Source organism: Myotis daubentonii, chromosome 9 (genome assembly GCF_963259705.1).
Source record: "Myotis daubentonii chromosome 9, mMyoDau2.1, whole genome shotgun sequence".
NCBI lineage: Eukaryota > Metazoa > Chordata > Mammalia > Chiroptera > Vespertilionidae > Myotis > Myotis daubentonii.
Genome location: NC_081848.1, coordinates 41,378,551 through 41,400,881, shown reverse-complemented (window position 1 = coordinate 41,400,881; position 22,331 = coordinate 41,378,551). Strand labels below are relative to the sequence as shown.

General features: G+C 43.5%; 1 protein-coding gene across 5 annotated transcripts in view; it reads left to right on the top strand.

Moving 5' to 3' along the window:
- Nucleotides 1-6,207: 6,207 nt before the first annotated feature.
- POLD3 (DNA polymerase delta 3, accessory subunit) overlaps nucleotides 6,208-22,331 on the top strand; it is a 59,063-nt gene continuing 42,939 nt past the window's right edge. Inside the window, exons 1-3 of one of the 5 annotated variants that reach the window (XM_059708447.1) lie at nucleotides 6,208-6,380; nucleotides 7,957-8,012; nucleotides 19,358-19,460. In XM_059708447.1, the coding sequence (XP_059564430.1) occupies nucleotides 6,321-6,380; nucleotides 7,957-8,012; nucleotides 19,358-19,460 (219 nt within the window). In that variant the 5' untranslated portion in view covers nucleotides 6,208-6,320. The remainder of the gene's footprint in view (nucleotides 6,381-7,956; nucleotides 8,013-19,357; nucleotides 19,461-22,331) is intronic. The other 4 variants (XM_059708444.1, XM_059708442.1, XM_059708446.1 and 1 more) reach the window with 4 other exon arrangements.

Genomic DNA, 22,331 nt, shown 5'->3' with positions numbered 1-22,331 from the left:
AGAATATTCAGCAGTTTTCCAGGTGTGTCCATTCGGGGTTGTGGTTCCTAGTGATGGATTGGCTGGCACCAGGGTAAGAGGTCTTTATTCAGTGCAGCTGCTGGACTGTGGTTGGAGTGGAGGGTAACATCATCATACCTTTTAGAAACACCATCCTGGAACTGGTGTTACGGATGAATGGGGCGGGGGAAAGGGGGAGGGGCGGCAGCGGATTGGAACAGAGAAGACAAGGGTGAGCATGAATCTTCTTATAAGAAGAAAAATGTTTTTGTTGTTTTTTTTTAAAGACTGCTAATACGAAGCATCTGAAATAGGGCAAGCAGAGAGTGATCAGTGGTGTGATGAAGGCATCTCTTTGTGGGACTGATAAAGGGGAAGTGAAAAGAACTAGTTTAGGGGAAGTCTACCATCTGATTTTGTCTTTTACTCTAAAGTCTTGGAAGAAAATATTCAAAGTTAAGATAATTCAAATTAGTCCACCCCAAATGCATGGAGTGTTTACAGCTAAAACACTGAGTATGAAGGTTATACATGTAGGGGTGTCTGAAGCCCCCCTTTGGAGTCTCCAGCAACAGTGTTCTTTGCCTCTCTCAAGGCTGTTTAGGACCTGGGCTTGGTCTGAACTTTTATCTATAAAAGGTCCCCCCGCCCCCTCATTAATCACTGGGCCTCTGAAGGAAGCTGTATTTCCCCGGGTTAGCTTATCATTAATGCTCACGCTGATAACAGACTATGTAACAAGTTCAGGGGTGGAATGAAAGGTAGACAACACCTTCCACAAACACTATGCTGTAGATCAACAAGAGGGATTATAGAGCAGAACAAAATTTAATTCAATTTCATCCATCCATTCATTCAGTTTATTCAGCCATTCAGTTATTCAGTCAACAAGTATTTGCCAAGGGCCTACCCATCCATGCCAGCTGTGGCCACAATGGGAGCTGGGAACCCAGGATGAAAAGGTCTTTGAAGACCTTCCATCCCCTGGGGACTGAGGGTCTGCTACATGCCGTCCTCCTGCAGATTCTGGCCTGCAGTGTCTGAGGCATCCCCGATCGAGGACATTCTAGATAGAAAAGACCCCAGAATGGCTGTCATACTGTTTTCTAACACAAACGCCCATCATCACCTCCCACCCCTATCACTCACGCAGACATGTTGTGAAGTTCATGAACACCCTCTCTCCACCCACTTCTCCATTTCCACATACTTAATCCGCCAGCGTGGGCTCTACCCTCTATTTTCAGTTCCTCTTCTCACTCTTCCTTACTCCGTAACTCACTGCAGTCTGGTTTCTGTGCCTCTCACTCCTCAGGCCAGTGTCACCAGAGGCCTCCCAATTGCCAAATTCAGTGCATCTCTCCCAGTCCCTACCCAACACCATTTTGGGGAAGCATTTTGCACTCTCCATACTCCCTCCTTGAAACTCGCTGCTCCTTTGGTTTCCACACCAGCCCCTCCCAGTGCTGCTGCTTCCTCTCAGTTCCCTGCACAGGCCTTTCCTTTTGTGCTTGTCCCTTAACTTGTGATGTTCCCTGGGGTTCTGCCTTCAACTCTGTCCCTGAGTGAGCTAGTCTTCCCCTCCGATGGCCTCAGTTACCGTCTGTATGTTGTGGATACCCAATCACACTCTGCATCTGAGCACAGGCATTTCCCACAGCCTACTGGACGTCTCTAGTGGGTGCACCCTGTTATAACATGATCTTGTAACTGTGAACTTACCTGTTTCTAATCAGCACCATGTGTATCTTCTATTTTCCTGTGTCTCACATATATAGTGAGTTAGTAGAAGAACTCCATGAACAACTAAAGAACGAATGAAGGAGCACCTATCTATGAGAAACCTGTCCACTGGCTGCTCAGTATGCTGAAATAGATAGGTATTGATAGTCTGAGATTTAAAAAACCCAAACCTGACATAAGCCAAACAAACCATTTAGGAATGTCAAAATGAGGAATTACTGAGAAAATCTGCAGTGACAGGGCAAAAGACAGGTGGTGGTAGAGACGAGCCAAGGCAGCCTACGACTGTTTTTAAACTAAAATTATGAAGAAGCTGGAACTCGGATTCAGACAGAAGAAAACAGAGCAGTCCTAGAGCTGCAGTGATGCCAGGAGAGAGACAACGAGGCAAAAAGAGCAGCCCGCTCCATCAAGACTGTGTCTGGAAGGGCCTCTGCCCCTTCCTTACAGGATGCTAAGGCTGAGGCCACATGGCATTTTCTCGGGAGTCTTCCCGACCAGCAGTTCTGGCAGCCAGAGAGCAACGGTCTCTGAGTAAAGGACCAGATGCTGCTTTCCAGCTCCAAATGCCAGCACCCCAAACCCGAACCCTCAATTTTTAAAAAAATATTTTTTATTGATTTTTTACAGAGAGGAAGGGAGAGGGATAGAGAGTTAGAAACATCGATGAGAGAGAAACATCGATCAGCTGCCTCCTGCACATTCCCCACTGGGGATGTGCCCACAACCAAGGTACATGCCCTTGACCGGAATCAAACCTGGGACCCTTCAGTCCGCAGGCCGACACTCCATCCACTGAGCCAAACTGGTTAGGGCCCGAACCCTCAATTTTAATAATTCAGAGGTTGTGTGCTTGCTTCAGATAAAACTTCTCGTGACCAATTTCCAATTATCTTCACTTTTTCCCTCACCCCTCCAAAACATCCTTCCAGCCCTCAAGGGAATGGAGGAAGGAGAACAATATACAAAGCAACTGCAAGATGGGGGAGGTCACTGCTCTTTTTCTGAGTGTCCAAGGCAATGGAGGTAGCAGTGTGAACCTCTGGTGACTGCGCGGAGGAATATACCAGCTGGGGTGTGAGTGTGCGCGTGGGTTGCAGTGGGTGGCAGTGGGTATGAAACAGGGGAAGCGGTGTCTGAGTGCTCTCTTGGCCCACCCGCTCTGTTTCGGTAACTGTTTTATACTGATTTTTATAGGATTGATGAGGTGTTTTAGAACAGTGCCTGGAGGCTTATCTCAACTTTGCTTGGACTCCTGCCTCTCCCGCTGTCAGGAAGGTTGACATGTCCTGGCCTTGGTGGCTGTACATTCTACAAGACAATGTACCTTGTGTCTGCAAGGTCTGTACAAGGTACACGTGTTCTCATACAACAGCTTAAATAATAAAAAAAAATAATAATAATAAAAAAAAGAGGAGCCCTAGCTGGTTTGGCTCAGTGGATAGAGTGTTGGCCTGCGGACTGAAGGGTCCTGGGTTCGATTTCAGCCAAGGGCACATGCCCGGGTTGCGGGCTTGATCCCCAGGGTGGGCGTGCAGGAGGCAGCCAATCAATGTTTCTCTCTCATCATTGATGTTTCTATCTTTCTCTCCCTCTCCCTTCCTCTCTGAAATCAATAAAAGAAATATTTTTTTAAAAGAGGAAATAGTGACACATGTGTTGTTTACTTTGTTGTATATTTTGCATAAAGCGAAAGAAGGGAATACATGGAACCTAATTCTGGAGACCCTGAGTCCAGTTCCCCCCACATTTCCTCTGATCCCCAGGCTGGTTGCCTCTGTTGGGTTCCCATGTACTCTGTGCTTCCCTCACACTGTATTGCTGTTTACTCCACACAGACAGAATTCCCAGGCATGAAAACTATGCTGTGCTCCCAACAGTCGGCCATGTAGGGTCTGGTAGACAAGAGGCCTTGAATAATGTTTGATGAATGAATGTCTGAATGATATAGTGCTAAACACCACTTAACAAGTCTGGGGACCCTGAAACTCTGTAATGACCCTTGGGCAGTTATGTGGCTCCCAAGTCATAATTCTTAATCTAGTACTCCTTAGCTCTGACCTGCTCCCTGCCTGGAATATTATCCCCAGAGACCTGTGGAGCTCCTGAGCTGCTCCTGCACGCCTCCTTTCCTGGTCAGAGGCCTGGCTCTCCTCCCTGACTCGAAGTTTGGAGATCCTGCCTACATAGAGGTTGACCTCACTCTTTCCCCAATATTGAGTTCCATCCATATTTTCCACCCCATGCCCTGTCAGAATGATTAGACTCTCCCATGTCAATTACTTCTGGGATGTCAGCCTTCTATTTCTTTTTTTTTTTTTTTTTTAAGTTTTTATTGATTTCAGAGAGAGGAAGGAAGAGGTAGAGAGAGGGATAGAAACATCAATGATGAGAGAGAATCATTAATCGGCCGCCTCCTGCATCACTCCTACTGGGGATTGAGCCCATAACCTGGGCATGTGCCCTGACCAGGAATCAAACTGTGACCTCCTGGTTCATGGGTTGACGCTGAACCACTCACTGGGCCACACTAGCCGGTCTAAACACATACTTTCTAACACATGTACCAATTTTCTATTTTCTTGGTTTAAGAAGGCTTGGCATAGTAGTTAAGATATTTAACTACTTAAACTTTTCTTAAACTTCTTATTGGTGTGAACATACATACAGAAAACTATAGGTGTCAGACTGTACAACTAAAATCATTTTCACAAACTCAACATACCATGAGACCAGCACCCAGATCTAGAACCAGAATGTTACCCTTTTCTCTGAAGGCTTTCAGTTTACTCTCCCAAGGGTAACCACTAATCTGGCCTCTAGAAATCATGCAATCTTTTAATAGTGGCGATTTAGGACCAAGTTGGGCTAGGTACTCTACACTGTATTACCTGTTTCTGTTGATGTGGGGGACAGTATCGAGACTCTGGTCAGTTAACTTGACTTATAGCCCACTCCTGTGAAGCAATGACAAGAAATGAGTTTCAGTCCCAGCATTAATTACCACATTAGGCTGTGACCTAAAACATCCACATCTCCTCTCTTAAGTCTTGGCAACCTAGTTTATGAAATATGGGCAAACACAATCCATTTGCAGAGTAGCTATGAGGATTAAATGAAATCTCACCCTCAAAGCACCTGGTGCAGTGTGCATGGCTATAGCAATGTACAGCCAACGGTTATCTATTTTTATTGTGTGCAGTCATGATGTGAAGGTTTTATGTATATTACCTTGTTTATAACTCTGGTCAAATAGACTTATTTTTCTCATCTGCTCTTTCTCTCAGTCTTCCTCATTTTAGCAGCCGAAGGCATCATCATTTACCTAAAAATTTAGGTTCCAAATCTAGGTATTTTCCTTAATTCCTGTCATTCCTATATTCCACTCAACTAATTCATCAGCAGGTTTCTAAAAAGAAAACCCAAATCATTAGATTCTCTTAGTTTTTACCACCATTTTCCTATTTAAGCTACTATCATACCTCAGTTAAGTATCTTCACAAGAATGTAAGCTACACGTGACCAGGCTTCCTGTATTATTGATCACAGCTGTATGCCCAGCACCCCAGTACCCAAAACAGTGCCTGGCTCTTAGGCTTTTGGTGTGTCTTGAATGCAACAAACTTCTGAAGTGGGTACTATTATTATTTCCATCGCATAGACAGGGAAATAGGCGTGCAGTGGTTAAATAGCTTACGGTAAGGTCACAACAAATATCAAAATCAGTTTCAATTCCAGGGACTAATTCTGGAGCCTGCCTGATTATCCACTATGCGGCCCTATGGAGCTACAGTGGCTTATTTTGAAGTCAATTATTAAGGGACATTTGGCTGACGTTCAGAGAAATTTTAGTTGAAACCCCTCAACCTGAAGACTCTTCCTTAGCACAAAGTTCCTGTGCCCCTTCACACAGCCTCGCAGGCGTCTCCCAAGTCTCATCTCTCCTCATTGGTCTCTTCTGCCGACATTTCAATCATAATGATCTCATTTCTCTTCCCAACAAATGCTCCCGCCTCTAGGAACCACTGCCCCTCCCACCCCCTCTGGAAAAACCTTCCCTAATCTCTCAATGCTTAGGGAGTATAACAAGCAGCGCTTTATCCCAGCTGGCATCACTCTACTAAAATTACTTGTTTATTTCTTTATTGTTCGCCGCTCTGAAACCCAGTGCCTAAGAAGTGCCTGGAATAGAATAGGTAACTCGACAAATACTTGTTTAATAAAGATATGAAAGGTCAAGGATTATTTTGCCAATTTGTAGGTAGAGAGGCTGTGGCTCCTAGAGGTCAGGTGTTTTGCCCTGGCTCCGTCACGAAGCGGCCGAGGTGAGACTGGAAATCCGGGCTCCACACACCGACCCAGCGGACCACGCCCGTTTTCTGAGCTCCTCTCCCCCGCCCGCTCCCACGGGCCGCGCCTACGTCGCCTGCACCGCCCCCTAGACTAGTTTGACCCTCGGCCGGCCGCCGTAGCGCGTCGCCGCGGTTGCCGTGGGAAACGACCCGGGATCCGGGTGGGAGGAAAGACGTTTCCCGCCGGCGGGAGCTGCGGTTGTGGCGGCTTGCGGAGCTCAGACCATGGCGGACCAGCTTTACCTGGAAAATATAGACGAGTTCGTCACGGACCAGAACAAGATCGTGAGCAGCTAGGCCTGGGGGACGCGGGCGTGCGCCTGGGGTCCTGGGCCCAGCGAGGGTGGCGGGGTCCCTGGCCCCTGTGCGTGTGGCCTCGTGGGGGCGGAACGGGGGAGACGAGTCCCCCTGCCTGGTGGTGCCCCGAGGCGAGCGAGAGCTCGCGGGAGAGGTGCGGTGGCGCGCCCGCGAGTCCTCGCCCCTCGGGGTCGTGCTGCGCCCCGGGCACCGCCGAGGGGCCGCGGCGGGAGGGGCACTGGCAGGTACCATCCCTAAGGCGTCCCCACACCTGCCTGAGAAGGGGTGGGCGCGTGAAGCCCCACGTCTACAGCTGAGGAAGCTGTAACCGGTCTGGGTGGTAAGCCGTGTAACCTTCGGACAGTCGGCTTCCTCTTACTGGAAATTCGGTGTTGATACCGGCGTGACCTGCCTCCCAGGGAGGCGTAGAGAGCCAGGGAGACAGTGTATGTGAATGCCCTGCAGATCATCACCTGTGGAGGCGCGTCATTGCACTTACTTGCAGTGGCCCACCCGGAGGTCGGTAGGAAAGGCAGCTGAAGCAGACAGAGGGGCCCCATAACTCCTTTCTTCGTGGTTCAGAAAGAATGGGCAGCTTCCCAATCCAGGTCTGTCTTTGGCTAATGCAGCGGTTCTCAACCTGTGGGTCGCGACCCCTTTGGCGGGTCGAACGACCCATTCACAGGGGTCGCCTAAGACCATCGGAAAACACGTATATAATTATATATGGTTTTTGTGATTAATCACTATGCTTTAATTATGTTCAGTTTGTAACAATGAAAATACATCCTGCATATCAGATATTTACATTACGATTCATAACAGTAGCAACATTACAGTTATGAAGTAGCAACGGAAATAATTTTATGGCTGGGGGTCACCACAACATGAGGAACTGTATTAAAGGGTGGCGGCTTTAGGAAGGTTGAGAACCACTGGGCTAATGCTTTCTCATGCCTTACACTGCCTTTGCCTCACCTGCGTGACACTTGCCATTATTGGGAACTCAGCATTTAGAACTTGGGAGACCTTGAGAGCAGAGTAACAGGAGGGATCAAGGAAGGGTGGAGGGAAGAGCTAGTCCTGCAGCCAGGAGTTTCCAATCGAACCTCTGACACAGTATTCATCTGCCTCCTTCACTCCCTGACCCCTGCACCACCTGTGCCCTTTAATGTATGTTTGTAAGGCTGCAGCTGTCCTTAGGAGTTTTTCCGAGCCATGCACTTCAAAGTAATCTAGCTTCTGGGTGAGTTTTAGTAGAGTTTTCGGCGGTGGTCCTCAGAAAGGACAGAAGATGGAAAAGGCCTTCATAAAGCAAGGAGCACGAGGAAAATGAGAGCTTTTTCCTTGATGTATAGCCTTTCTTTTTATATCCTTTGCGTTAATTGGTCTGTGAAACAAACTTCCTAGTATTGGTAAGATAAACATCTCAGTCCTTCCTGCCCAGATGGATGGTTCTGGGCCAAACTGGGGTGGCATTAATTACAATTGATAAGGCATAATCATCTAAGACTAGGAATCTTTAAGAGCCTTTAGCGCTCTGAAAAATTTTTTCTTTTTGCAGGTGACATACAAATGGCTGAGCTATACACTAGGAGTTCATGTTAACCAGGCCAAACAGTAAGTCCAGTTAACTACTAATTTTCATCATGTTGGAGTTTTTTGTTTGTTTGTTTGTTACTTTGCTTTGTTGATAGCCTCTAGGTCCGTGGTCGGCAAACTGCGGCTCGAGAGCCACATGCGGCTCTTTGGCCCCTTGAGTGTGGCTCTTCCAAAGCCTTAGGAGTACCCTAATTAAGTTAATAACAATGTACCTACCTATATAGTTTAAGTTTAAAAAATTTGGCTTTCAAAAGAAATTTCAATCGTAGTACTGTTGATATTTGGCTCTGTTGACTAATGAGTTTGCCGACCACTGACCTAGAGTCTAGGTCAAAACTATTTTTTTCCCTGGAAAATGGGAAAGAATACTGTTTTTACTACTTTTGTCTATTTAGGAGATAGGTATACTTGTATACAAATGTGTAGTAATAAATTTACTGAATTTATTTGTAGTCTTGCTCTCTGGTTAATGTCACTTCATTATTTTAGATTTATTAAATGGGCTAGCGAATTCTGTTTACATCTCAGATTTATATCTGTTATCTTACATCTTCATTACAATTTCACACATGCTTCTTAGGTGTTATTGAAATACCTCCAGAATGAGGTCAACAGGTGTTTGACACAAGCTGTATGACAGTTTAAGACGGGGGAGAACCTTGTAAGGGAAACTAGAACAGAAATGTTTAGAGTGGCACAGAGCATTGCCCTTCTTGAATTTTGCTGTATCACCTTTCCTTGCTGAAAAGGAAGAAAGCAAGCTTTTGAATTAACTTCAAAATTTTTTGACCTGCAAATGTGCAGATGTTGTCTATGACCCACTTCATTCCACACCACTCTCTACATCTCATACTCTAGCCATATTTGCCTTTCTGCTCAAAAATGCCAAGCCCATTCTCACCCTAGGACAGTGATGGCGAACCTTTTGAGCTTGGCGTGTCAGCATTTTGAAAAACCCTAACTTAACTCTGGTGCCGTGCCACATATAGAAATTTTTTGATATTTGCAACCATAGTAAAACAAAGATTTATATTTTTGATATTTATTTTATATATTTAAATGGCATTTAACAACGAAAAATCAACCAAAAAAATGAGTTCGCGTGTCACCTATGACATGCGTGTCATAGATTCACCATCCTTGCCCTAGGACATGGACACCGTTCCCTCTGTCTGGAATGCTCTTCTCCCAGTTGCCATCATCCTTCAGGTTTCAGGTCACATTTCACATATTACTTCTTGGAACAGCTCTCCCCTGATGCTGTATTTCAGGTATTCCCCCCCGCCCCAACTCTCTGTCATATATATTTATTTTGTATTTTTTAAATTAAATCTTTATTGTTCAGATTATTACAGTTGTTTCTTTTTTCCCCCCATAGCTCCCCTCCACCCGGTTCCCCGCCCCCACCCTCCGCCCTCACCCCCCCCATCCATAGGTGCACAATTTTTGTCCAGTCTCTTCCCACATCCCCCACACCCCTTTCCCCCCCAAGAATAGTCAGTCCACTCCCTTTCTATGCCCCTGATTCTATTATAATCACCAGTTTATTCTGTTCATCAGATTATTTATTCACTTGATTTTTAGATTCACTTGTTGATAGATGTGTATTTGTTGTTAATAATTTGTATCTTTACCTTTTTCTTCTTCTTCCTCTTCTTAAAGGATACCTTTCAGCATTTCATATAATACTGGTTTGGTGGTGATGAACTCCTTTAGCTTTTCCTTATCTGTGAAGCTCTTTATCTGACATTCAATTCTGAATGATAGCTTTGCTGGATAAAGTAATCTTGGTTGTAGATTCTTGGCATTCATCACTTTGAATATTTCTTGCCAATCCCTTCTGGCCTGCAAAGTTTCTGTTGAGAAATCAGCTGACAGTCATATGGGTATTCCCTTGTAGGTAACTGACTGTCTTTCTCTTGCTGCTTTTAAGATTCTCTCTTTGTCTTTTGCTCTTGGCATTTTAATTATGATGTGTCTTGGTGTGGTCCTCTTTGGATTCCTTTTGTTTGGGGTTCTCTGCGCTTCCTGGACTTTTAAGTCTATTTCTTTGACCAGGTAGGGGAAGTTTTCTGTCATTATTTCTTCAAATAGGTTTTCAATATCTTGCTCTCTCTCTTCTTCTGGCACCCCCATAATTCGGATGTTGGTAGGCTTGAAGCTGTCCCAGAGGCTCTTACACTATCTTCATATTTTTTGATTCTTTTTTCATTTTGCTTTTCCGGTTGGGTGTTTTTTGCTTCTTCGTATTTCAAATCTTTGACTTGCTTCTTGGGATCCTCTAGTCTGCTGTTGGGAGTCTGTATAATATTCTTTCTTTCAGTCAGTGTATGCTTAATTTCTAGTTGGTCCTTTTTCATAACCTTGAGGGTCTCACTAGATTTCTTGAGTGTCTCACTACATTTATCGGCGGTCTCACCAGTCTTTTTGAGGACCTTACTAAATTTATCGGCGGTTTCTAGAAAGTTCTTGAAAAATCTTCAAAGTGTGGTTTTGAACTCTATATCTAGTCGTTTGCTTTCCTCCATTTCTGTCATTTGTGACCTGTTTCTTTGTCTCTGCATTTTTTATGCTTCCCTGTGTTGGTAGAGTGGCTTTGTGTGCTAGGTGTCCTATAGGGCCCAGTGGCTCAGCCTCCTCACTTACCTGAGGAGGACACTCTTGGTGCACCCCTTTGTGGGCTTTGTGCACAGTCTTGTAGTTAAGCCTTGATTGTTGTAGTTATCACTGGGAGGAATTGACCTCCAGGCCAATTGGCTGTGAGAATCAGCTGTGTCTATGGTGGGAGAACTTCTGTGCTGAAGACACCCTTATGAGGCAAGACTTGCTTCAGTGGAGCTTTGGTGCTCACTGAGTCTGCCCCCTGAGTGTGTCCCTTATGGATCTGAGGAGTTGTAATCTGGATGGCCCCACTCTGACCACTGGGTACACTGGCTCTTGGATCTAAGGAGGTGCTAATTTAGCCTCTGCCTGAGGCTACCCAGCAGGAGCTACGAGGAAATCTGCAGATTCCCCTTCCTTGTTTGGGGTTTGGAGGTGCCCAAATGAGGCCCAGCTGTGAAGCAATGCAAGCTGCTGTGGGGCCTTGGGCCTTCTCTTGGAAGTTCTGGGTCTGTCTGGCCCAACTGCAGTTTGTTAGGTAATTTTCAGATTGCAAAGGCCAGGGCATTCATATGCAAAAGCTCTGCTGCAGCTTGGGTGGGGAGGGGTCTCAGGGAATCAACAGGGCGGAGCAAGCAGCTATGGCTGATTTACAGCCATGCCCTAAGGGGCCCCACGTCTCAGTGTCCTGGTAATCGCTGCAAACACCTCTGAGAGAAAGCCGCCCGCGAGTTCCGAGTTCTGCCCACTGTCAGACAGTCCAGTTTCTCCCTGTATGAGTCTGGGTCCCCAGAGACTCACCCGGAACTGGAGTTCAGAGCAGTTTGGGGCTTGTGACTCCCTCCTGATTCAAAAAGACAGTCGCGTCCTCAGTTGCCAGCCCTTGCCACGTACGCCTCCGTACCTCTGCACTTCCACACCTTCTCTGAGTCTCAGTGTGCTTTTCTCTTTCCTTCTAGTTGTAGAATTTCCACTCAGCCAGCTTTCCTGTGGTTCTGGATGATGTCCGTTTTGTCTTTCAGTTGTATTTTTGAATTTGTTGTGGGAGGCAGCAATTTCCGGTGTTTACCTATGCCGCCATCTTGGTTTTTCCCTATTTTGTATTTTTTTTAAAAAGCACACACAAACGTTATTGAGAATTCACATGCTATACAATTCACCCACTGAAAATGTATAATTTAGTGGCTTTTAGTATATCCAAAGAGTTGTACAATTAATTTTAAAACATTTTCATCAGCTCCAAGAGGAATCCTGTATCCATTTAGCATTCACTCACCATTTCCCTGCAATTTTGCCTGCCTCCTCTTCCCCCAGCCTTAGGCAACTACTGATATATATTTCTGCCTGTAGATTTGCTTATTTGCATTTCATATAAATGAAATCATGTAGTATATAAACTTTATGCTTGGTTTCTTTCACATAGCATAATGCTTTCAAGGTTTGACCATGATGTAGCATATCAGGACAATAAGTCCTCACTTAACATCATCTGAAATGGCTTCTAATGAAACCAGATTCACCATAGGCTAAATGATATAATAAACAAGAGTTAAGTTCCTACAGTATGTCATCAGTATGATAATTAAATGACCTTAGTTGAAGACCTGCTGTACTTCATTCCTTTTTATGGCTGAATTATTCTATTATATGGTGTTACTGGTTTCTTAGGGCTGCTATAACAAAAGTACTACAAACTTGGTGGTTTAAAATCACAGAATTATGTTGTCCCACAGTCCTGGAGGCTAGAATTCCAAAATTAAGATGTCAGCAGGGCCACACTCCCTCTGAAACCTGTAGAGAAGATCCTTCCTTGTCTCTTTCTAGCTTTTGGTCGCCTGCCAGCAATCTTTAGCATTCTCGGCTGCATGACCCCATCTCTGCCTTTATTGTCACATGGCATTTGTTGTCCCTGTGTGTTTGTATATTCACATGGCCAATTTATAAGGATACCACCCTCCTCTAGTATGACCTCATCTTAATTGATTATATGTGGGAAGATCCCTTTTCCAAGTAAGGTCACATTTTGAGGTACTGGTGAATAGGAGGTCAACATATCTTTTTGGGGGAACACAATTCAACCCAGAACATATGGATGAACCATATTTTGTTTATCCATTCATCAGATGATGTGCATTTAGGCTGTTTCCACATTTGGGTGTTACAAATAATGCTACCATAAACATTTGAGTACAAGTTTTTGTGGAGACATGCATTCTCAGTTCTCTTGGGTATATACTGAGGATTGGAATTCCTGGATCAGATGACAAATTTATATTTAACATTTTGAAGAACTAATTGTTTTCAAAGTGGTTATGCTATTTAATAATCCCACCAACAATGTTTGAGGGTTCCAATTTCTCCATATTCTTTTCAACTCTTGATTATCTGTCTTTTTTTAATCTTAGCTATCCTAATGGGTGTGAAGTGGTATCATGGTTTTGATTTGCAATTCCCTAATGACAAATGGTGCTGATCATCTTTTCATGTTCTTAGCCATTTGTATCTCTTTGGAGAAATATTTATTCTGATCCTTTGCCCGTTTTTTCATTGGGTTATTTGTCTTTTTTATTGTTGAATTATAAGAGTTTTTTATATTTTCTGGACACTAGACCCTGATCAGATACATGATTTGCAAAAAATTTCTTCCATTCTTGTCTTTGTACTTTGTTGATGGTGTCCTTTGAATCACAAAAGTTTTTATTGTTGAAGAAGTCCAATATATTATTTTCTTTCTGTTGCTTGTGCTTTTCTATAGTGTCTAAGAAAGCTTTACCTAACACAAGGTCAAGAAGATTTACTTCTGTTTTATTCAAAGAGTTTTGTAGTTTTAGTTCTTACACCAATAATTATCACTATATTTAAGGTATCTGTGTACCAGGTGCTTGTTAATATGTTAAAAGTCCCTCAGTCCTCACAATAAGACTATCATTTTCAAGTTAGGTGGTGTACAGTGAGAATAACTTATCTCTGCTCCATGGTGTCTGGTGCCTCAGCTGAGAATCCCCAGTGTCTGGAGCCCTGTCATCTGTAGGCTTCTTTATGCCTACGGTTGATGCTGGCCTTTGGCTGAGGCTGTTGACCAGACATCGCATGTGGTCTGTTTAGGATGGTCCAGGCTTTCATCAGAGTATGGTGTCTCTGGGTAGTCGGACTTCTTACACAGCAACCTGGGACTTTAAAAGCTAGTGTTCCAGCACAAGGCAGACGCTGTCTGCCTCAAAAGTTATGCAGTTTCATGTCTACTTTATTCTTTTGGTTTAAATGAGTCACTAGTCCTCCCAGATTCAAGAGGAGGGGATGGAGTCCACCTCTTTCTGGGTGGACATAGAAGAGCATGTGGGATGGGTGACATTGTTGCAGACATTTTCGGAAAAAACAGTATGTCACATTGTACCTTTAGTGCTTGGCACATAATAGGTACTAATGAATATTTGTTGAATACTAAGTACTATGGTAGATATTTTCACAAACATTTATCTCACATAATCTTGTTAGCAATCCAATGTAATGGGTGTTATCAATCTCTGAACAGTTGAGAAAATTGAGACTTGAGTGTCCTGTCACCTTTTCTTATTTTACCTACTAGAGGCCCAGTGCACAAAATCGTGTGCGAATAGCTCGTTTCTGCTTGCCTCAGCTGGCTGCCCCGGCCTCCACCACTAGTAGCCCTCCGCTGCTAGTAGCTCGCGCTCTGCCCCGCGGCGAGAGCCGCTGCTCATTTGGTCATGATGGCGTGATGGCCATGGGCCTTTTATACAAGAGATGGTATAAGTATTTATTCACTTATTTATTTTTAACATTTGAAATATTCTCATTTTATTTTTAAAATTTTTATTGAATTTATTGGAGTTACATCGATTAATAAAATTATATAGGTTTCAGGTGTACATTGTTTTGTGTGTTCCCCACCCAAAGTCAAGTCTCCGATCACCATTATCCACCCCCTTTATCCTCTACTACCTCCCCCTTTCCCCCTGGTAATCATCATACTGTTGTCTGTGTCTTTAATTTTTTTGTGGTTTTTGTGTTTTGTTTTTTGCTTAATCCCTTCAGTTTTTTCACCTAACCCTCAACTCCCCTCCTCTCTGAGCTGTCAGTCTATTCTTTGTATCTATAAGTCTGTTTCTGTTTTGCTTGTTATTTTATTTGGTTCATTAGATTCCACATATGAGTGAAATCATACAATATTTGTCTTTCTACTATTGGCTTTTTCTATAGTGGAAGCATGTAAAGTATCATTGCTGGCACTGAGGGCAGTAATTGGGCCTGATTGGTATTGATTTGCTTGATTTATTAAAGAAGTATTTTTTTCAGTTCTTACTATATATTTAGTATTATTTTAGGCTCTGTCATAAAACAGCAAACCTGATAGACAAGGCCTTTCCCATCATTGATTTATACAAGATAATTTCAAGTTGTAAAAATACTGTGAAGGAATTAAATTGGGTTAGGGAAGGCAGTATCCCTATACACTGTATTTGTCCTGGTAAAAATTATGGGTGGATCTGATCTGGAGGGAAAATTAATAAATTAAAATGAGACGATATAGTTAATCATATCTGTAGGAAGGGCATCTTATAAGAATTCATATATATTTTCATTCATATTTAAGAATATTTTGCATATTTTATTGGTAAAATGTTTTGTGTGATCAAATGAGATAAACATGTTTTAGAGAAGGCATGCAGAATGACATTTTTCAAAAAGAGTTTGTGCAGTTTTGACCTCCCTGTTAATATAAAAGATCCGGAGTTTTTTTGGAGAGATAAATACTTAGAGGATGTCTGTGATGATAGACTTGTAGATAAAAGATTTAGTCAGCAAGCTTGAGAGCATCTTGGGCATGGTACCTGCCTATTATTTCTTCTATTAGCATGGTCCTAACTAGCATAAGTAAACGAAAATGTTCATGAATTTGTGTTACCTTATTTTCCCTAATTCATGGAAGGAAACACTAAAGAGAACAAGACAGAGCGATCAATAAAAATGCTAAATATGGTACAGTTTTGTCCTTAGTGAGCTTATAGCCTACTAGGGATGGCAGATATATAAGCAGTTAGAAAACAGCGTGGTGCGTGCTCTAATAACAGATATGGGATGGACTCTGCTAGAGCTTAGGTGGCAGGTGTCCTGCTGGCCTGTGGTTTTAGGGAAGGCTTCACATAGGAGGTGATAACTGATCTGCTGTCTGTGTAAGGAGTTAGGTAGATGAGGTCTGGGCAGAGCATTCCAGGCAGAAGAAAGGGAATACAAAGGAGCAAAGGGAACTGCAGAATGTTTCATGATGTTACGGGACAGGGGACTGGCCCTGAACATGTCTGCCTGCCTAGGGCCAGCCCGTAGTGTGTGGGTTCTTGACTTTGTGCGATAAAAATTTCACAACATGAGTCCAGGTGACTATGAGGGTACATTTATTAAAGCTGACAACAGTGAATTAAGGAAGATCTTAGCATAGGGAACGCGACCCGAGAGCCCAGGCTGGGCTGCTTTAGCTCACTGGGAAGTCAGAGAAAAGGGGGCTTTGGAGACAGGTTCAGGGGGTTAGCCCAGGACAAACTGCCGTTTCCCATTGCTCCCCTGGTTGCAAGTCTCTTGGGGACCCTTAGAGTTTAGGAGATGCGTGCCTCTTGGGGAGGAAGAGGAGGAAGGGGAAGGGGAGGGGGTGCTCCCTAAAGGGAAAGCATGAGCTGGGTCCGTTGTCTTGGGGGTTTTTCTCTCTCTCTTGTAGGCAGGAATCTTAGGAGAGGTCTCAGGGGAGGGTTTTAGTAGAACATTCACTAGTTTTCCAGGTGTGCTTTACCAGGGTCACGGTCCTCCTGACTGGTCAGTGCCAGGGCAGGCAGTTGTTAGTCATTACAGTTGGTCCTGGTGTCGTCCACCTGGTTTTGCTGCTTTTCTGGGCTGGGAGCTGAAACACAACTGAGGCCTAAATGTTATCCCTAGGGAGGTGACCTTCTGTATCTGGCTATAAATTGCTTGGCCAGTTTGTTCAGCTATCTGCCTCAGTTTACCCACTCCACTTGCCAAGGAATCTACCTAGCTCCTTATCCTGCCTCAGTAAGACTGAAAATAGTGTGAATGTGAGAGATACGGGGGTCCAGAACAAGAAGCGTCTTACATGTCATTACTGGGGAGTTGGAGTTGATCCTTAGGGGATGGAGAGCTACTGAAAAATTTTGACGAAAGTATAATACTAAAGACAAGAATACCAACTACTTTTCAACATCACTTAATGACTAACTGGCGTCTCAGACTTACCAAGCCCCAAAAGCTAACTCCTGATTTCTGCCTCCAACGCCTACTTCTGCTTTTCTCTATCCCTGTGAATGATAACTTTATTCTTTGAGCTGGTTAGTTCAATCATTCATAACTCCTTTTTCTCTTATACCCATCAGGAAATACTGTTGTTTTTCCCTTTATGTTCTCCCAGAATTTTTCCACTAATTTACTATTTCCATTGTGACCACCCTCATCTGAGCCACCGTCATCTCTAGCCTGGGTTACTGCAGTAGCCTCCTGACTAGTCTCCCTGCTTCCTTCTTACCCATCAGCAGTGTATTTTACACACCTAGTCAGAGTGGACCCTTCTTAAAAGTGAGGTCATAGTATTTCTGCTCTAAGCCTTCTGACGACTTCCTTGCTTCCAGTTCTACACAGGGCCACAAAGCCCTGGCACTGGGCTGTCTCTGCCACCACTATTCTTCCTTATTCTGTGTCAGCACACTTGCCTCCTTTCTGTTCTTCCGACCTTGCCTACATTCTTGCCTCAGAACCTTTGCATACGCTGCTCTCTCTGCCTGGGACATTGTTCCCCAAGATATCCACAGGGGTGGCTTCCTCCCTTCCTGCAGGGCTCTGCTCATGAGGCCTTTCCTAATCACCTTACATAAAACAGCAAAAGTTCTTCTCAGGCACTCTTATTCTTACTTTCCCCTCTATAGATTTGCTACCGTTCAACATACATTCACTTACTCGTTTGTCTCTCTTTTCTGCAGTGTAAGGTCTAAAAGGAACTTTGCTTTGTTATTGCTCTCTCCCTAAGGCAGGGGTCCTCAAACTACGGCCCACGGGCCACATGCAAATACATATATTGTATTTGTTCCCGTTTTGTTTTTTTACTTCAAAATAAGATATGTGCAGTGTGCATAGGAATTTGTTCATAGTTTTTTTTGTGTGTGTTTTTTTTTTAACTATAGTCCAGTCCTCCAACGGTCTGAGGGACAGTGAACTGGCCCCCTGTTTAAAAAGTTTGAGGACCCCTGCCCTAAGGCATAGAACAGGAACTGGCCACTCAGTAAAGTTTTGTTGACCTAATAACTTGATTTGCATTTTCCTGTGGCAGCCTTGTGGATAATGAAGGGGTGGGGGTGCAGAATTGACACTTGGAATTGAAATAGTCCAGTCAAGAGATTTAAAGGGCATGGAATCAAGTATTACTTGGGAAGGAGAACTGACTAGATTTGGCAACTCACTGGAAGGGAGAAGTGAAGGATAATGACTCCCAGATTTCTGGCTTGGGTGGCTTAGGCAGATGTTGTTGTCAGGAATTAGTGAAGCCATGGGGATGAATGAAATAGACCAACCATCCTGGTTGGCCCAGGACTGTTGATTTTAGCACCAGAAGTCCATGCCTCAGGAAACCTCTCAAATCCAGGCAAACCCAGATGCTTGGTCACTAATATGCAGAGTGAAAAGATAGTTAAAGACAGAGCTCTGACTATTATGGACAAGGAGGAGGTAATCAAGTCTGTGCAGGAAATGGAGCAGGGCAATTAGAGGGTTGGGTAGCAGGGGACTCATTGGGGCACAGGATCATGGAAGCTAAGAGAGCAGATGCTTCAAGAAGAGAGTGGTCAACTGTGTAGGGTTGAGTTTCCCTTGGAATTTTTGAGTTTGAGTTTCTAGCTGTTCTTGGCAGAAGTCTGACATATCATAGAGACTCTGTATATATTTCTTGAAATAAAAGATAGAAATGATATATCTCTTTTGTTGTTTTTGTTAATCTGTGAGTTATTGAGGGGAGCCAACCTCTGAAACTTGCTGGATCATAAGGATAAAATGAATTTAGGGATGTTACCGAAAGCAACATTATTTCTATATCAGGTGTTTGACAGCCTCGGTTTAATGGATACTCAGAGCACTGGGCGGTGGGAGTAGGCTGTTCATTCTGCAGCTCTGAAACAGCATTGAATCTGAGTGATTATAACACTGGGATTTCAAAGCTGGACATTTGTGATCATTTACTTAGTGGTTCTTGATGTTTTGGAACCCTTTTGAGAAACTTTTGAGAACCCTGAACTGTCTCCCTGCATAAAAACACATTTTACCTCCCAATTTGAGGGGTGGAGGGTTATAGATGGCCAATGAGTCCCAGGGAAAAGAGTCACTAATCTATCTAGTACCCTCCTGTTTATACCTCAGGATATTAAGAGGCCTAGAAAAATTAACTTATCCAGAATCACATAGTGACTGAACTTATTCTTGGTTGAGTGTTCTATTCATTATATGTTACTGTTTTATTGCAGGTTCACTCTCTCTGGGCCTAATACTAGATTTCTTTTATTTCAGTTATGAACTGGGTCACTGTGCCAATTCAGTAAGTGACCCCAGTCTAACTCTGGGTCCATAAACTGAGCGAAAATTCTCTAGAAAATTTGATGAACTGTCAGATTTAATATACCTAACTTGCAAGTCACAAATTAAAAGTTGATGAGGTAAAAAACTCTTGCTAATGGCTTTATTGTGCCTTTTGTTTGGAACAGGATGCTGTATGATTATGTTGAAAGGAAGCGAAAGGAAAATTCAGGAGCCCAACTGCATGTCACCTACTTAGTGTCTGGCAGTCTTGTTCAGAATGGACATTTGGTAAGTTCTCAGAATCTTACAATGAGCTTAAATATGTTTGAGCTATCAACTGTCAAATAACATGGAGTTGGGGGAAGGGGAACACAAGATTTAGTATTATAGAAGTTTTAGAAAGCTACCTGTAGGTGATTGTTTTGAATTTTAGACTAAACTTAAAACTCTGAGAAGTTTTGGTAATATCTTGGCTGTGATGCAGAGACTATAACATTATTAGCAATTTTCCTCGGCAGCAAGACATTAGGAGACTGCTACTGCTACTTCTCTGTCTTCCTCTTGAAGATGTATTAGGGAAAATGATGGTTAGTTTCCATCCTGTTCAAATATCAAGTCACACGCAGGTGTTCAGAAAGTATAATTTTATTATTTTTTAAATGAAATTGATATTAATTTGATCATTCATTTCAGTAGGCTTATGTCTAAGTGGCTGAAGGATGGGGCTAAGAACGCAGAGGGGTGGGTTGGGAACATCTTTATTCTCATTCATGTCTTCTGGCCTGGTCACCCATCAGCTCAGGTCACTGCTGCATTTTCATCATCCTGACCACAAAACTTTCTCAGGTCTACTGACTTTCTCTTAGCTACTTCCATGTCCCTCCGAGGGGCAAAGGGATCATTCTGCTACACCCATGACTTGGAAGCTCTGCTGCAATAACTTGTTCCTTCTGCACCAGACTGATCCTTGGGAAATTTGATAATTCCTCCTCTCTGGCTTCCTCTAAGGCACATTGTTTCTGTTCTCACTTCCCCTAACCTCCTAACTGAAGGTTCTTTTTGCTTTTTCCACTACCATCAGCCCTACAGAACGTAGCCCAAGGACCAGGGCTCCTCAGAGATCCACTAATATATGTGTTCCTCTTCCCTTTGACTTTCCTTCAGACTCGTACGTTAAGAAGCTTGATTTCTCAAAATACTGACTGAGTCCCAAGCACATGAGCTATAAGACTAGAATGGCAATTTAGTGATTTACAAGGAGAAACAAAATTGTTGGGGGATCAAATCCTTATATTCTCTGACCAGCAAATTTCTTTCCTTGTTGGTAAGTTAGTTGGCAAGCCAGGTGATAATCAAGATATTTGCAAGTGGAGAATCAGATGTCATTATAGGCCTGAACACAAAATTAAGCAGACCTGGTTCATTTACTCTCAGAAATAAAACTGGCACCAGAGTTCTCTCTTTGTATGGCTCTTATATAGATACTAGAGGCCTGTTGCACGAAGAGATTCGTGCAATAGGCCTTCCCTTCCCTTGGCTGCTGGCACCAGTTTTCCTCTGGTACCCGGGACCCAGGCCTTTGCTCTGGCTGGGCTCCGGCCAGAGCCGCCCCCCGCCCCCCGCCCCCCAGCCGTCAGGCTTCATGGCTCCTCTGATCCCGGGGCCATGAGGCCTCGTGGCTCCGCTGATCCCGGGGCTTGAGGCCTCGTGGCTCCGCTGATCCCGGGGGCGTGAGGCCTCGCTGCTCAGTGGCTTCGGGTACGTTTGGCTTCGCTCCACTGCTTGGAGCCTATGTGTGCAAATTAACCACCATCTTTGCTTGTGGTTAATTTGCATATCATCCTGATTAGCCAGTGGGAAGCGTAGCCAAGGTACGGTCAATTACCCTTTTTGTCTTTTATTAGATAGGATTGCCAGAGTTTGCATTTGGCTGTCTCCTTTCCCTTTCTTTCCAGGGTTATCTAGCTCTCTCCTGTCTTTCTTAAGGCAGCCTTCAGTCTAGTAATAGTCAGTTCTTTACCTGGGAATCATTGTGTTTCTTTAAAGCAGTGGGTTTTATTTTTTTGGCCATTGATTATTTATTTATTTATTTATTTTTGAGAATCTGAAAGAATTCATAAAATTGTAAGTGCTTATATATCTTCTGGAGCAGGACTTAAGGTTAAGAATTTATGTTTTAAGATCAAGTTGTAGATTTTTATTCTAAGCCACTTAAGCAGAGGTTCTTAAATTGGGAACTTTGCATGGTCTTTGGGATTCAGGAGATGCCTGGGAAAACCCTTAAAGTGCATTTAGATTGTGTTCCTCAGTGCATTTTTTTGAGACCATTTTTCAAAGTGATGTGTAACTGATATCAGTTAAAAACTTCTATGCTGTGGCTTGCTTATAAAGGCCTTTTATTTTTAAATTTAAGTTCTGCCAATATGTTTTTAAGCAGTAGAATGCTTTCAAATGAAGTCTTTAGAATCCTAATATAAAAAACATACTGAGAGTAGAATTGCCACAGTTGAAGTGATTGTGAGGATTTTGAAGCCCTATACTCACCCTCCTCACAGCCCCACAGGGCAGCTCTGGGGACCCTTAGGATGACTGACCAAGTCTGGATGATGTTACCCGTGTTTTTTTCCTTAAAGAGAGGCCTCTTATGGGAAGGCAGACTATTAAGCATAATTTCAAGTTTTGTTCTCTTTAATTTCTTCTTTAAGTTTTAAGTGTTTCTAGAAAGAAAAGATACATTAGAGACTTTGTATGGACTTTTAACAATACTAGACTTTTTATTTTTCCAGTGATCGTAATTCTTGTAAGAAATGTTTAACAATACATAGAAAGTAAAAGCCTCCCTCTAATCTCACCCCAGAGAGTCTCCTAAAGAACTATTTGCACATTTCAATGGGACATTTGGTTGGTTCTTTTTGTGTTGTTAGAGGTTGTCAGCTTGGTCCATCCTTTATGAAATTCCCTACTAGCTTTTTTCATCTAATGATTTTAGCTGAGATTGATTTTTATTGTTGCCTAGATCAGTGGTTGGCAAACCGCGGCTCGCGAGCCACATGCGGCTCTTTGGCCCCTTGAGTGTGGCTCTTTCACAAAATATCACGTGCGGGCGGGTGCGTACAGTGCAATTGAAACTTCGTGGCCCATGCGCAGAAGTCGGTTTTT